At 39.3% G+C, this 16,461-nt stretch overlaps 1 protein-coding gene across 10 annotated transcripts in view; it reads left to right on the top strand.

Moving 5' to 3' along the window:
* Positions 1–16,461, top strand: part of ASPH (aspartate beta-hydroxylase) — a 123,709-nt gene that overhangs the window by 89,767 nt on the left and 17,481 nt on the right. For all 10 annotated transcript variants that reach the window (XM_040588679.1, XM_040588685.1, XM_040588684.1 and 7 more), the window contains 4 exons: positions 2,610–2,747; positions 9,232–9,367; positions 10,220–10,311; positions 15,099–15,232. In XM_040588679.1, coding sequence (XP_040444613.1) covers positions 2,610–2,747; positions 9,232–9,367; positions 10,220–10,311; positions 15,099–15,232 — 500 coding nt within the window. The remainder of the gene's footprint in view (positions 1–2,609; positions 2,748–9,231; positions 9,368–10,219; positions 10,312–15,098; positions 15,233–16,461) is intronic.

Genomic DNA, 16,461 nt, shown 5'->3' with positions numbered 1-16,461 from the left:
GTAATTAACGTACATCATCCCAATCCCCAGGATAATTATGTGTTAATGTTTATGGAATTAATGGTCAAATCTGCTGTAGAAAAAGTTTTAATTAATGACAAATGAAGTTCTTGGGATAGAGGAGACTTAAATTTAGCAGTGGAAAGTCCAATGTTAAGCTGAATTTTTCTCGCTGCCCTTGCCAGACTTGCTGAACTTCAAGATTTAATCAAGGAAACCGATCAATATTTAAGGAACATGTGAAATTGCTGTCACTGAAAGTTTGTTGAAGGTAGATATTCATCTATTAGAGCTAAATTAGGAATTATGAACGTGGTGTGGTAAGCGTTAGGTGAACAGTGTTGAGTATGCCCTTTCCAACAATAATTTGATACAATGACAAATAGACTTAAAAAAGACAAATTAAAACTGGAAGGTATTATAGAACAAATTGCTCTTCACACAGAATGTATAAACTGAATTAATCTCAAACAATTTCTTTCCTGGAAAAGAAGATACACTGTTGTAGATCTTCTGAATAATATAGTGGTTATTATTTGGTCTTTCCACTGCCAAGTTCTGCATGTTAAAAAGAAAGGTTTGTCATGGAAACTCAGAACTGGAAAGGATGAGCGAGGCACCCTAACCCTGCTCCGCTCTGTCAAAGACAACCTCATAGCACAATTCTTCTAATAGATAAGCGTTAACAGTATTATACATCGTGATTATAGCTGATGGATCTTAAAGAACAGCAACATTCACACTCATCAGTCACTGGCTGAAACAAGTCATTCATCCCCTTGATCACCTGGGCTAACTCCAGACGTTGCAAATGAATGCAGGCAGTCAGCACGACTAAGCTATTGATATCCCACTGCTATCACAACTTACATCTTGGGGGACAGATGTTATAAATCATAATGCTTCCATTTTAGAGACCTAACCAAGATAACATCAGAATGTAAAGATACACTGTGTATTACCCAAAGCTAATATATAATTTTTTTTTTTTTTTTTTTTTTTTTTTTGACCCATACACAATTTTACAGGGCTTCTCTAGGGAAAGAAGGTGAAAGCTCATATATGGTCGGCTGTTGAATTCTTGTCCTAGAGATGTGTTTGTTTAATTGTGTGTTTTTTCTTTCCGTTAGACCCCATACATAAAATGAGTCTTCTTTAGCTTAAGAGTTAGTACTGTTGGTTTTGTCTCAATAAGTCTTTTGGTTTAGCCTTCATGTCACGTGTGGACAGATTGATGGACAACTGTCATATGCTCATGAGTTAAAATGACTCTTTTTGAAAAACAAATAACAATTTAAATAGTTAGTCCTGCAGGGAAACTACCATACCAGAATGCTACTGGGCAGTGTTCATCTTATCCAGATATTCCATACTCCTGCTGGAAAGAAAAGTGGAGGGTTTGGGTTTTTTGAGCAGGACTTGGCAAGAAGGTGGGCACAGCCAGGGAAGGCAGCCAGTGGTAAGGTGTGGGGGGAGTAATGTTAAGTGGAAGCACAAAGGGGAAATTCTAAGCTATTTTATGTGCAGTGAGGTAAGAGTCAATATTGGGTCAGGTGGAGGAGTGTGAGAACATGGTTGAAGTCTGGATGAGTGACACTTAAGTGAAAGTGAATCAGATGGGTTGCAGGCTTGGGAGGGAGTGAATTTCAAGCGCTGATAGCTAGAGAGGGACTCTGCATGACCCGAGTAAAGAAGGGTTTGGACAGTTTTTGTTCAAGGCAGGGATTGGTGCCTGCCTCAGTCCCCCTGCTCTGGACTTCTTATCCTTCTATCTCCCTACTTAGCTGTCCTGTCATATCCTTTTGTGTTTGCTTTTTTTTTTCCCCCTTGTTGTCTGAAACATTGTAGCTGTAGCACCAGCTACAGCTGCTACAGGAGGGAGGCAGCTACCTGTAACTTCTCTGTATACAGTTCATCACAGCCCTGCTCATGCTGGATGTTTTCTTTCCAAGCATCCGAATTTCTTCCTTTGCAGGACTTTGTTTTGCTGCTGTACAGGAATAAAGCAAGTTGTGCAAAGGGGAGAGTAAGACAAGCAAAGGTCTAGTATTAACCTCGATATGTTTCTACCACGTGATCAGGTCTGGTGTGGCCACAAATATTTGAAGAAACTCAATACATGTATGTATTAGATGAAGAAGTAACAGTTTAGACCCACAGTCAGCAGTGTTTTCATCATCACAGCATCTCCACTGGCAACAGAAGGCAGTCATGTTTAATTCATAGGTAGAGGACTGAAACAGAAGACGAGGGTGTCCAAGACAAGAAACAGTTGGATCTCCTAAGTCCAAGGACAGCGCCCACATTACTGACCCATGTTTGGTCTGAATGATTGTGAGATTATTCTATTTTGCTAATGCTGATTGGAGAGTCTTGGCCAACTGATCTATTTTGGGATTGTCAGTATTTTGGGGGGGGGGGGGGGGGGGGGTTTGTTTGTTTGTTGGGTTTTTTTTGTTCCTTTAAACTGTTTGTTACTACATTACATTGGAAGAACAGCCCCAGCATCCAAAGAGACAGTCTGTTGTCTTGCCAACAAAGCATGTTACTTTTTTTCTGTGGGAGCTTGGTTGATACAGATTTGGTTGTTAACAACTGCGATCTTTTAGGCATACAAATGGTATGAACTTGGATACCAAAGAGGTCACTTTGCATCGGTTTGGCAGCGTTCCCTCTACAATGTCAAGGGACTGAAAGCTCAGCCGTGGTGGACAGCAAGGGAGACTGGTTATACGGAACTGGTGAAGGTAAGGCAGTTTGTTTCTGTACTTTGATTTTTATTTTTATAACAGCTATAATTTAAGGTATTAAGCAGATAAAATCCTTATCTATGAGGTCTGAATTGTTGCCTAGGAGTACTAGACACCAGTCTCCAGCTGAGCCCAAGATACTATAAAATAAGCCCAGGCATTTTCAAAATTAAGAATGAGGACAAGGACGGCTGAAATTATTAATAAATACAAATTTTACATGGCAGACAACTGTAATGTCTCAAGTGCATAATGACAGTAAACTTTGGTAGTGTCCGGGACACCCGTTCTGAATTTTTAATTGGTGAAGGAAAGGCTGTCCTTCATACCTAGTGTAATATTTAATGACGTCTTTGGAAGCTTTTAATTGTATAAGAGAAACAAGTATAGATTCCCAGTGATGGATTTTAAAAAAGACAACATAGAATTCAAGTTGTTTTAAGTTTTTTTTTTTATTATTTAATGCAAGGCAGGAATTCTGGTTATTATTCATAATAATAATTTGTGTTTCCAAAATGGCATGATTTTTATTATTTAATTTTAATAATTTTAATATTAATTCCTGAAAAAAAAAAAAAAACAAACCAAAAAAGGAGAGCAGAACCTTTTTTCCCTGTATGATTTAATTATTGGTATGTGGTTTAGCAAAATTATTCTACAGAAACAGTTTAAAGCCAGAAATGTTTATTTGCAAGAGACAGCTTCTTTCAGAATGGTGATTTCTTTATGCTTAGTTACATACGTGTTAAGAAACTTACTATGAAAGGATAATTTTATTTAAAAAAAAAAAAAAAAAAGGAAAGAAAAAAATTTAAAAGGGAAGATTACTCTTTGTTAAGGTTTTGATGGAAGCATAAATAAGACTAGGAAATCTGGACTGAAGTGTGATTGTCCAGTGTAATATCAGTCACACAGAAAAGCAATGAGCTTTATGGACTAGGGTTTGGGAAGATCTGAATTGTGCACAAATTCAACTCGTTCCTGAGGTATGTGTAGGAATAGAGCTTTCCTGCCATAAAGCAGATGGAGAAACTTCTTATCATACTTTTACCGAACAAAAAGGAAAGAATAGATATGATTTTATTGATGTTTTAGAGCTATCTGCAGTGATGTTTTACAGTCTCTTGCCTGTAAACCATTCATATTCCTACGTCACAGAAGGTAATGTTCCCTTCACCCTGAGCATGAGGAGACAAGTCAGCTTTGAAGGGTGAAAAAATTTGGTTCCCTGTTATAAAATGGCCAGGGCTCCACCTTGAAGTGATTTTTCCTCAGCTGGATCAGACCGTGTATGGAGGTCTTGCTTTGGATCAGAATGCTGCATGGCTTCTAGAAGAGCCATTCAGAAGATCAACAAGAATAGAAATTCACCCCTGACCTCCACAGCACAACTACCCCTAAAATCCAGTCACACCTCTTCAATAATTTTGTAGTACATTGTGTATCTGTTTCATTAGCAATATGTCATTGATTCAGGCCTAAATTGTGGCTTCTATTCTATTTACATAGGTGTCATAATTTGGGGGTGGTAAGATTTACATTCACGACTGAAAGTACGAATGTAAAATATGAGTTTAATGCATCAGGAAAAGGATTTGTATTATTGTGTTTTGTCCATAACTCAAGAAACTGCTTGAAGTTATGAAAGAAAGCAGGTTTGAGTCTAATAAACATATGATGCTGCAAACAAAATTTGAAATATTGAAAAATTCTCCAGGAAGTGGGGAAAAAATTGTTGAAGACATTTTTTATTAATTTGTGAATATTGCAACTTACGTACCTGTTTTAATTAAAAAAATATTATTTCCACATTCCAAGAGCAAAAACCAATCAGCAGTTATTTCTTACTGCTTTATCTCATTACATTCCTCTTACACCTGTGTGGGATGTGTGGGAAATGCTACCAAATCCCGGTGATAGAATTTGACATGGGAAGCTGCTGTATGAGGCACTGGAGGCCCTGACCCTCTCTCCCCGTGTTTCACTGTTTGTTGTTAAATGTGAACAAACTATTTTCAATATCTTAGTAGCTTAACAGTGCTAACTGAGGCAGTACTAAAGCCAGATTCTCTGGCACTTCTCTTTGGTTCATTTTATTAACCAGCACAGCTGTGGTCAGTAGCATCTTGCAGCACAGACCTGGCTTGACTGTGTTTTAAAAGGTCATGCTATTTCTTGGGACTAGAGTTGGAGATGTGAATTTTGACGGTGTTTTGCTTTTTCCACAGAAATCTTGAAGAAAAGATTGTCTTGTTTCAGTATTCTCAGGTTAATAAATTCCTTGTGAAGGGCATTCAGCTCACCCAACTGTAGTCATGCAACCGCAAGGCATATATCGTCCATGCTAGCGGTCTAGTTTATAGGTCAAAAAAGAGGTATTTTCAGAGGATGATTAATTTTTTCCTATGTTAAACAACTATTGATGGCATGTCTGCCTTTCTGGTGTTGGCTTTCCTGCTGCTTTACAAAAAAATGAAGCCTAGACAACTAATTTAGGCCTGATGTTTAACTGCCTGATGGGTAAGATTAAAGAAGAAAATCTCATGCTTTATTTACTTCACTATCATCTACTTGCCTGGATGTCTTAAAGGAAGAGGGTTTTGAGGATTTTGGGATGGCTGGGGTTTTTTCGGGAGGGTATTGTTGGTGGTGCACAGGGAGAGGAGAACTGAGAATATCTCAGTAACATTTAGAATGTGTATGATGGGGTAAATCTTGGTTAGCTGTACTGTGCTGAAGGGAAGGGATTTTTGCATCTGTCTGTCCAGCTGTGCCCGTTAAGACTTAAGTTTTTTTTAGTTTCCTTGAAAGAATATGAAGGGGTAACTGATTTCTCAGGGAGCAGAAAATACAAGCCTTTAGATTAGGAAGGGTGTGTCAAGTGATTCATGTAGAAATGTTCTGGTAATGTTTCTGATCTACAGTATTTCAGGGCTTTGGAGATTCAAGAAACTTTGTTTGAGCTCAGCTAAAAGGAAACCTTACTTTTATCTTTGAAAACCTGTTCTCTTCCCTTGGGACAATTAGCTTTCCTCAGTCAGTCTTACTGAGTCATTGCATCATTCTCTGGTACTTTTTGTAGAACCTCAGTATGGCATTATTCTTCTATTCTGGTGCTCGTTTTAAAAAATAGTAAAAAGAGGTACAATGCTGTTGGATCCTACAGACTTTTCACCAGTCTGAAAATACACAGGTAATGACCTAGGTAACTTTGTCCTTTCCTCACGTTGCATCCTTTGACATTTAGAAAAGACCCAGAGGATGCTTTGCCAATAATGTACTACAGTGAATAGCTGATTGATTAAAGTAGATCTTGTATTGTCAGTTTTCTCTGATGGCCTAGATTTTATTAATTAAATGTTTCAAGTGCAGCAACAAAAGCACAGGAAGAGAATGAAAGTACTGGCAACAGCACATATCCGTAACGTTTTCTGTAGAGTGACAGCTGGAGCTTAATGCTTTAGCTAATAATAGCTAAACATTCATATTTAATGGAGAAATTATATCGAAGTGTGCATTTAAAGTGTGGCTGGATGCTTTAAGGGAAGCCTTGTGTTGAAAAGAGAAGAGATATTGCATAAAGTGCTGACATTTAAGCACCGTGAGTGACCGAATGGGTACAAGGAATCTATTCTGAAGGGTTTGAAAAGACTGCCCCTTACTTGGAGGTCATCAGCGTTCCCCAGCAAAGACATAGTAACTGATCACGAATACTTTCCTACTCTGTTTCAGTAAGAAAGTGAAATAGATTAAAGTCTTCGCCTTGATTTTATTTTACAGTCCAATGAATTAAAATGGACGTGTGGTCAGTAATTATGCTTCATGTGAGGGGTAGTAACCTCTTAATCTCTGCCTGTTTCATTTATGACCATGCATTGGAAGGGTTTGACAGCACACAGTAAGGATTCTTTTAATATAATAGTCACACATAAAAATAAACCAATACTAAGAAATCCCTATTTAAATACAGTAATGTCTTTGCCAATAAAATCTACACTATCGCCAGATGTAAAGCAACTGTAAACTTCCATTACTGTTAGGAACTCTATTTAAAAAGCCGTGTGGGGACTTAAGGGAATCAGCTGCTAGGAAACAAGCACATATGCTCTCAATGCTGGTCGCCACCTGATTCTTCACTTGAAATCAGGATATTGGACCAAATATAATATGAATTTGTTGCTCTAACCTGAGACTTTAATCCCAACATATCATGGAGAGTAAGCATATTTAACTTTTTTCTGTAGGTAACAGCTCTTGGATCAAGTGTCGTAAGTCCAAGTCCTGGACTTTGTGTTTTAATGGTGTTTTGCATTCTTACCATGCAAGGTCTAAGAGTCTGTAAAATCAGGGAGATCACGGCTGAGCTGTGTTTGAACTCCCCACTTCATTCCTGCTTAGGACTTAGCTATTACTCATAGTAAAGCACTCTCAGTGTGTTTCATAGGTGGGGTCCAGGTTTTCAGAAGTAGAGACACTACTGATTTTAGGGCAAGTTATGTCTAAAACCATTGAGGAGCTAGTTCAAAATCAATTACATTATTCAAATCACTTTGTATCCAACATGTTGGGGAAGGAGCCTTAAAAGGCAAGGACAAACACCCGTCTTTGCAGGTTAACTTTCAGCCAGTGGTGTTTGTGAAGGGGGTAGAGGTGACAAAGCTGCTGTTGCCTGCAACTCCTTGGACAACCAATGCTCATCATTCATCACCTTCTCTGGGTGAATGTTCCCTCTTACCTTTTTACAGATGAGGGAGTATGAGGAGTTTGAGGAAACAGAGAATCACTTTGGAAAACTTTGAAAGATATTACGTCTTGTTGATCTGTACAATTTAAATTGAGGCTGGTGTAAACAAAGTTAACTTTTTCTTTCTCTTCTCCAGCCACTGCCAAATGAGGTACTCAAGCTGGTATTGCCTTTTGTAGATATGGTAGCACTGAATCAGTACCAGCACTGTTCCCATATTCATCTTTTCCATATTCCACCAATTAGGTGGAAATTTTCAATCTGTTTTATACCCTGCATTTTGGAAGTCAATTTTCCAAAAATACTCTAAAAGGACATTTCTACTTAATGTTAACCATGAAATGAGTCTTATGGGAACCCACCAGTGGGAAAGAATAAGGTGAATGCACCAGGAAAAGTAAGTGTTCTTCCCCTTTACTGTTGGATGAGAGGGAAAACAATTTGCTGGGAAGAAGAAAAGTTTACCATAATAACAGAAATGCAATCCTAATTTTCATAGGTCTTAGCCTACCTAAAAATGTTCTAGTGGTAGAAAGTAGCTGTATTATAGACAGCATGTTCTAGCCATGGCTTGCTTTGCTGAGCCTTTGATGATATATCAGTGTACAGCCTATTTTGTGGGATCAGCTTGTCTTCTAAGTGAAAAAACTCAAGTAGAAAATGCAACTGCTTAATTTAAGTGGGAAAGCTAATAAGCATACAGAGTTTTAAAGCTAAAAAAGGGCCGTTATACCATGTAGTCTGATCAGTGTCATACAGACTTTTGACTTTTATTCAGCTTTATGCATCATGTAAAGAGGTAGTGCGGGAACACACCTTAGCCTAAATTCAGTGTGAAATTGATTGAAAATGTCTTATAGAAATGCTTTGTTCAAGAGCACAAAAGAAAAATGAAAACTATTCACCCAAAATAAGGTTTAGTGAACAAAGTAGGTGACTGGGAAATGGAAGTTACTTTATCCAGATCCATTGTTACACTGTGGGGATTTCCCTTTGTATTGCTATAACATTAAATTGACTTACTATTGGTAGTATAAAAGGTTTTATAATCTACCTGATTTTTAAAAATAGAAAGTCCTAAGGCAGCAGAGAACAGAAATTTTAATTCTACTGTTCTGTGGTTTTGGTATGTATGAATTTTAAGGCAGTTTACACATTGTTAATGGTTGTGTCCATAAAATGTATGGCATTTCGAGTCATATTTGATCTTTTTCAATAGCATCAGCATGTGTAAGTGAATCTCTGCAAACCTTTTTGAAGGTTTAAATCATAACTTCCAACTTAAGTGTTGTGTTTACATTTGTCCTATTTGAACTGTAATGTTCTGCCAGTACCTGGAGTTCAGGTTATAGAAGTGGTTTTCTAGTTGCAGGAGTGCTTCCAGGTAACGTGCACTGTTTAAGAAGATCAATATGCTTCTTAGCTTGCAATATAAAATGATCTGTTAAAGAGCCCTTAGGCTAATAAAAAAGCAAGTCAAAGTTAGACCTAGTCTGCAAGAGTCTGGGGATTATTGAAATCTTACAAGCCCAGTGTAATTGAATCCGAAGAATACTGTGAAAGTTGTTTTTCCTGCCTTAACTTGTCAGAGGGGAATTAAATACAAAGAAACTTGATAACGATGATGAACGCTTTTTTAGTGCTTTTAGATTAAAAAAAAATGGCAGGGGAAAATAAAAATGGTACTAAAGGCAAACACAGTAAATTCTCAGTGCAGTAACATGACTCTTGCAACAGTCCTTAGAAAAAAACTGGAAGCTCATTCGGGATGAGGGGCTTGCTGTGATGGATAAAAAAAGAAGCCTGTTCCTGCCTGAAGATGAGAATCTACGAGAAAAAGGAGACTGGAGCCAGTTTACTTTATGGCAACAAGGTAAAACATTTTATATTTCTTCTTTCCCCAATTTCACTTTTTCAGATTAGTATAGTGGAATAAGGAGTAGCAACACAGATAGTTTTCAGAACTGTTTTTGTAATTGCTGAATCTGGAGAAGAAGGGAACTAATAAAATAGTGTCTGGGACCCCAGTGACACTGAGCAAGAGTTCTTTATTCTAAACCATGTTGTCCCCAAGCACTTCTAAGAATCCCCTGAGGGTAATACTCCCCTTCTGCCAAGGCTGCCAGCAGTTTGCACGGTAATGCGTGGTGCAGATCAGCCTGAGCAAAGGCAGGATGGGAGAAGGTGCATCCTCGATACTGTGTTGTCAGCTAGGTGAGATCTCTCATTCAGAAATGGTATGAGTAAAAGAATATGATTTTAAGAAACCTGATGCCCTGTCCCTGAGTTGTGCAGTGAGAGGCCCAACTATTGGAACAACCTTATATTCTTAAGAGACTCTACATATAAGAGAGTACTATAAAATAAAACACTAAAAGCAATTTGTATCAAAATATAATCTGGCGTTGAAATGCTATGATGTTGGTAGCATTTTTCATCTTTTTTTTCTGTGCAGCCTCATTAATGTTTATGCTTTTAGGATCATGTTTAAAAAATGATAGGAAGCCTCGTCTTCACAAATAATTTAAAAGCAAAGATATGCAGGCTGTTCTGATATTGCAGCATGTTAGTACTGCTGTTTCACAATCTGTAAAATGGGAGTAATAATATTTACCTGTCTTTCATTGTCAGCTCTTTGACGGTTTTGTTGCTCTTCTGCAAATCAGAGAACAAGGAAATGTTCTTTCATTGCTCTTACCAATACTCTATCCATCATTTTTACTAGGAAGAAAGAATGAGAACGCTTGTAAAAGTGTTCCGAAAACATGTGCTTTATTGGAAAGATTCCCGGAAGCTACTGGCTGCAGAAGAGGGCAGGTATCTGGAAAATTTCTTCAGTTTTGCAAATTCCTAATGCTGGGAGCAGGTGATTTTGAGGAATGCGTATAAAGGCATGCATGACCTTGCTCTTGTTAAACCAGGTATATTTAACGACGCCTCAAGCACACAATGAAGTTAACAGTAAAAATATGCCCCCTCAGCAAATACAAGGTGAAATATGTTAGCTGAAGCCTTCCTACGGGCTCTTTAGTTGAGTCATTTTACCTTGTGTTTCCTAGGAGCTTGTGGTAGGTAAATTATTTGCCATGGGTCAACCAGTAAATAATGACTTACTAAACCTCAGCCCAAAGTGACCTGATCTGACCCGTAGCTAACCCTGCTTTGTGTAGGCAGTTGGATTAGATCCTTTCTAACCTCAAATATTTTTTTTCTGGTCTAAATCTAATTTTTCAAGGCTAATTCAGTGAGCCACATTCTCACTGTGATAAACTTCACCCATCTACCCCAGTTTGGCTTCTTTAGAAGGAAGGAGAATCACCTCATGGAAGCCAAGCAACAGTACTGCTGTCATATGCTTCTTTCCTAAGGTAAAGTCCATAAGCTGTGGCCTTGGGTGCCGACAAAGTTTGTTTCAAGTGCCTGGTCTACACTGACTACTTGGCTGCAAATCAATCTCATTAAATCATGCAGTGGACTTATATGGTATGGATCAATACATATGCAGCTGAGTGAATGGCCCAACACAAATGTCATGTGATTCTGTAGGACAGAATTTTTCATTAGCCTTTTTATTTTTCTTCAAGCTGTTGTATTTTATCTGTAGTGACTACATGAGAATAACCTTCACATTGCAAAATTAGGGATGCAAAAGTTGGAAAACACAGTGCTAGCATAATCCTAATTCAGAGCCTTGAGAGCAGGTGTTCAGCTTTTTCACCGGACTCTTGCTTTTGATGTGCAGAAGTGCACTAGATGGCTGATGTTGTGGGAATGAGCAAGGCTACCGTTCCATTGATTTGTTGCAAAGGCTGGTTGTAGTGAATATAACTTATGAGAGAGGTCATCATGCTCAGTGCAGCTAACAGCAAGAAGACTGCTTTTTGTGGCATCCATAGACAAAATATCTATCCCAGAGAGCAAATTCTCTTGAAGAGTCACTATTTTTCTCATTGTTTTTTGGTGCCCCACGTGTTATCACCAAAATATGGTTTGCAGAAACATTGTGTGTTTACAGCTATAGCTGTAGTCACGTGTTTTGAACATATAAAATGTAAAATAATCTGAAAAAAAGGTGCTCTAGAAATCTTAAGTTTTACATCCAATGTTAGGGGATGTCTAGGACAATTTTGGTCTTATGGTAGCTGTGCCTCAGATTCTTACTGGTAAAATTAAATTTAAAACATTATCTAATCTCTATTCATGTACTGAAGCATGTGGAAGCAATGGGAACAAACACAATGAGGAAATTAGGAATTTTGTGGTAGATAGACCGTTTGGATGCTTTGGGTACCTCGGGGACTGACAAAGATAAAAAGTGTAAAATGGTGAACTATCTGCTCAGTGCTGCTGCGAGACTGTGTAGAATAATAGCAAGTGATCATATTATTCAAAATAACGTCATTCTTCTTAAAAATAGCTGTAAACTAGAAGTAGCACAGGTAGTTTTAATCCTGGGCATTTCTTAACCCTTCAGATTTTTACTTTAAAACCATAGTTTTAAACCCATTAGTAGTTTGGAACTACTTATATATAGTGCTTGAGTTCAGTTCATACGTATAATTCACAGACTTCTAGACTGATCTATGTGGACAGGTGGCATAAACTACAGTCATCACTCTGCAGTGCTGGTATATTAGCATTTAAAAAATAGTGTCTCAGGGATATTAGTAACTATCCTGCGTAGCCAGGTATTTGCATTGCAGTAGGGCCTGACAGGGCAATCAAGTTAACGCATCTCAGTGTAGCAGAGGTGGTGGGTTGGAGCATCTGTTCACCACGGCCACTGGAGCTTATCACTTGCTGTCATAAGAAACTGCTGGTAAGCAGAAACCTCAGAAAGTGGTAACAACTAGGACATTAGACACAACACTCTCTTCTGCTGATTTTGTTAAGTTGGAGAGCAAGCAATACCTTAAACCCTAAGATTTATCAAAGTTACCCTGTCCCAGCCAGATGTGCAGATTTCTCAGTTAGAAAGACACTTCTCACCACTGTCATGCGTTATTCACACTTCCTGTTCATCGTGGTGTTGTAAATCAGAGAAAGGTTGAGGTGGGAAGGGATGTCTGGAGATTACCTACTCCAACCCCTTGCTCAAAGCATGATGAACTAGAGCAGGTTGCTCAGGACTATGTCGTCATGAATGCATCTAAGGATAGACTCTACAGCCATTCTGGGCAACCTGTTCTAGTGTACAGTAGAAAAATGTTTTCTTATGTTTAAATGGAGTTTCCTGTATTTCAATCTGTGTCCATTGCCTCTTTGCCTTTCAATGGATACCACTGAGAAGAGCCTGCCTCAGTCATCGTCACTCCTTCCATCAGGTATTTATATAGCTGGATAAGATCCCCGCTTGAGCCTTCTCCAGACTGAGGAGTCCCAGCTCTGTCAGCTTCCGCTTTTGTCAGATGCTCCAATCCCTCAATCACCTTTACAGTTCTTCACTAGACTTACTCCAGTATGTCCATGTCTCTCTCATAGTAGGTAGCACAGAACTGGACCCAGCACTCAAGATGTCTCACCGACTCTGAATAGAGGGAAAGGATAACCTCCCTCAACCTGCTGCCAAAGCTCTCCTTAATGCAGCTTTTGGGGCTGTTGGTCTTTGCTGCAAGGGCACATTGCTGGCTCACATTCAAATTGTTGTCTATGAGGACCCCCACAGTCTTTTTTGGGGAAGTTGCTTTCCAGACAGTTGTCCATCAGCTTGTGTTGGTACATGGGGTTATTCCTCCCCAGTGCAGAACTTGCACTTCTCTCTGTTGAACATCATAAGATTCCTGTTTGGACTTTTCTCCAGCCTGCCAAGGTCCTTATGAATGGCAGTAAAAAAAATGTAGTGTATCAGCTGTACCTCTCTGATTTTCTATTATCTGCGGACTTGCTGAGGGGATGCATTCTGTCCCATCATCTGAGTCGTTTGTGAAGCTATTAAACTGTGTTGAACTCACTATTGAGCCCTGGAGTACACCTCTGATGGCTGGCCCCCAGCTGGACTTTGTGCCTCTGATCACAATTCTTTGAGCCTGGTTTAAGTGCCAGTTTTCAATCCACTGCCAGCTTGCCTTGTTTCTGTTACATCAGTTTGTCACTGAGGATCTTAATGGCAGACAGTGTTGAAAGCCTTGGTAAAGTTGAGATAAACAATATCCACTAATCTCCCCTCATCCACCAAGCTAGGCATCTCACCATAGAATGCTGGTAAAGTACAATTTCCCCTTCATAAATCCATGCTGACTGCTCCCAGTCACCTTCTTTTCCTTCACATGATTGGGAATGGTTTCCAGGATTATTTGCTCCATCACATTCCCAGGGATCGTGAGGCTGGCTAGCCTATAATTCCTCCGATCCTTCTGCTTGCCCTTCTTGAAGATAGGAACATTTGCTTTCTACCAGTCCTCAGGGACCTCTGCTGGTTGCCATGACCTTTCAAAGATTATTGAGCATGGATTCACAACATTGTCCAGCTCCCTCCGCACTCACATGTGGATCCCCTCAAGACCCATAGACCAGTTTGTTGAGTTTTTTTGAATGTTCCCTAACCTGATCCTTATCCACAGAAGGTGAGTAATCTTTTCTCCAGTCTTTTCCATTGGTCTCAGGTGCCTGGGATTCCTGAAGGTCAGTCATACCAGTAAAGATTGAGGCAAAGACAGCATGTAGTGCCTCAGCCTTTTCCATGTCCTCTGTCGTCAGATCGCCTGCCACATTTAACAGCAGGCCCATGTTTTCCCTTGGCTTTCTTTTACTGCTGTCGTCTTTGATGTTACTTCACTTCCATCTCCAGATTCAACACCAGGAGAGCTCTGACTTTCCTGACCTCATCCCTGAATGCTCAGAGTGTCTTTGCAGTCTTCCTGGGTGACCTGACCCTGCTTCCACCTCTTGTACACTTCCTTGTTGTGTTTCGGTTTTGTCTGGGTTGTGATGCTTCCTGCACGTGGGGATGAACATTCTTGGGCTTGGATGAGATGATACTTAAAAACCAATCAGCTGTCGTCAACCCCTCTTCTCTCCAGCAGTGTATCTTGTGGGATTTTTCCTAGCAGTTCCCTGAATAAGCCCAAGTCTGCTCGCCTGAAGTTATGGATAGTAATCCTGCTTTTTCCCTTTCTCTTTCCTGTCATGATCCTGAACTCCACCAGCTCATGGTTGCTCCAGCCAAGGCTGACTGTGACCTTCACAGCCATGTCGTCATCTGAGAGGGGCCAGTCAGTCTGGCTGACACAGGCATTGTGTCTCCTGCAGCCCATCCTTTTAAATAATAAGACTGTCTTTAAGTCTTTCCATAGGAAAGAAGATATTTTTTCTGGTTGTAGGTAGGAGAGAAAATTTTTTTTGGTTGAAGTATGGTTATTTTAAGCAAAATGAAAAACATGCTTTTTTACACCCAGCCACCCCCCTGGATGCACAGACACTACACAGCATGGTTTTTGTAACATTGAACACCTTTAGGGCATGAGAAAGAGCAGTTGTTGCTGAGACTCTTAACAAAAGGTGACGTTGTACTTTTGGCCCATCATCAAGGATGAGATGTATGAAGTTCTGAGCTCCTGTTGCTGTGAAGCTGAACGTGTTGAAGGCCTGCCTTTCTCTTCTTGCAGATCAAATATTCTATCATGCACCCGGGGACTCATGTCTGGCCCCACACAGGGCCTACCAACTGTCGGCTAAGGATGCACTTGGGCTTGGTGATACCCAAGGAAGGCTGCAGAATTCGGTGTGCCCAAGACAACAGGTATGGACGGGTTTTTTTGGTTTTGCTCTTCCTACCTTCCTCAAGGCTGAAAAAGGGGTGGGACTGCATGTAATTAAAAAAAAAAAAATAGGGTATTTTGCTGATCAGAAGGTGTCAAATATTTTGTTGAACAGGCAGTTTGCACTCTGACTCTTGGTACAAACATGTAAATACCACTTCTCAGTGTCAGAAGACTCTTTGGAGACAAAGCTGCTCCTCTATGCAATGGCGTAGAAATAACAGTGGGGTTAGTCCACAGAGTCTCTTGTGTTTACTTTTACTAGGCCAGTCTACTATAGTTGCCAAAAGTTCCTTTGTTTTTTTTGATTTTGGGGGTACTTAGAATTTGTCGCTTATTCAGCAAAAGCCAAGACTAAGCTGTACCTCCATTTTCACCACTGTGACAGAATACTCTTGTATTTCTGGCAGAAGCCTCCTTCCTAGCTGGTATTGTTATAATTCAGTTTAAAATATTCCACTTGAAGTTGACTTCAAGATGAAGACATCTATGAAGTGTTTGGCCAATGAGTTACACAGGTAGCAAATTTCTCCAAAGTGCATTTTAAGTAAGAATTCTTACCCGTTAGGGAAAAGTTATGCTAACTTGAAGACCAGTATCGTCTCTGTTTGCTCAGTGCAAAAAATGAAATAAAATGCAATAGCTTATCCATTTACTATCAGGGCATGCACTCCTCTGGGAAATATAAGAAAATGTGATAAGTTTTTGCGTTATATTATTAAACACAGACAAAGATATATAGTATTAACTGTATTGCTTTTTTGCTAACAGACTTAATTTTCTGAGAGTTAGGTGCAATTTTAATGATGTATATATTTTTGGAAGATTCTGTGTCTTGTGTGCAGCATCTAAGTGCAGCAAGCGTTAGTTTTGAATTCTTTTTATGGTAGAAATGTACAGATATGTATTTGATATTGAGAAATTAAATGCCACTCCTGTCTACATGACTGCAATACATAGCAAAGACTTTTCTCACAACGTTTGAAAACAACTGCAAGAAGTGGTCAGGATTTTTAGGATAGAAGTATCCAACTGTTAATAGCCAAAAATGTTGTTACTATAGACTCCTGCTTATTTGATAGTCTGTCACAGTCAGTGTTACAATCTACCTACAGCTAGGTAGTGATGGGCGTTTGCTTCTAGCATTCCAGTCCAATAACCAAATATAGTTGGATGCAGGGAGAGGAAGCTAATGGGCTTAGAGGATTAA

This window comes from Falco naumanni, chromosome 3 (genome assembly GCF_017639655.2).
Source record: "Falco naumanni isolate bFalNau1 chromosome 3, bFalNau1.pat, whole genome shotgun sequence".
Classification (NCBI taxonomy): Eukaryota; Metazoa; Chordata; class Aves; order Falconiformes; family Falconidae; genus Falco; species Falco naumanni.
This window is presented reverse-complemented; position numbering and strand designations above follow the sequence as displayed.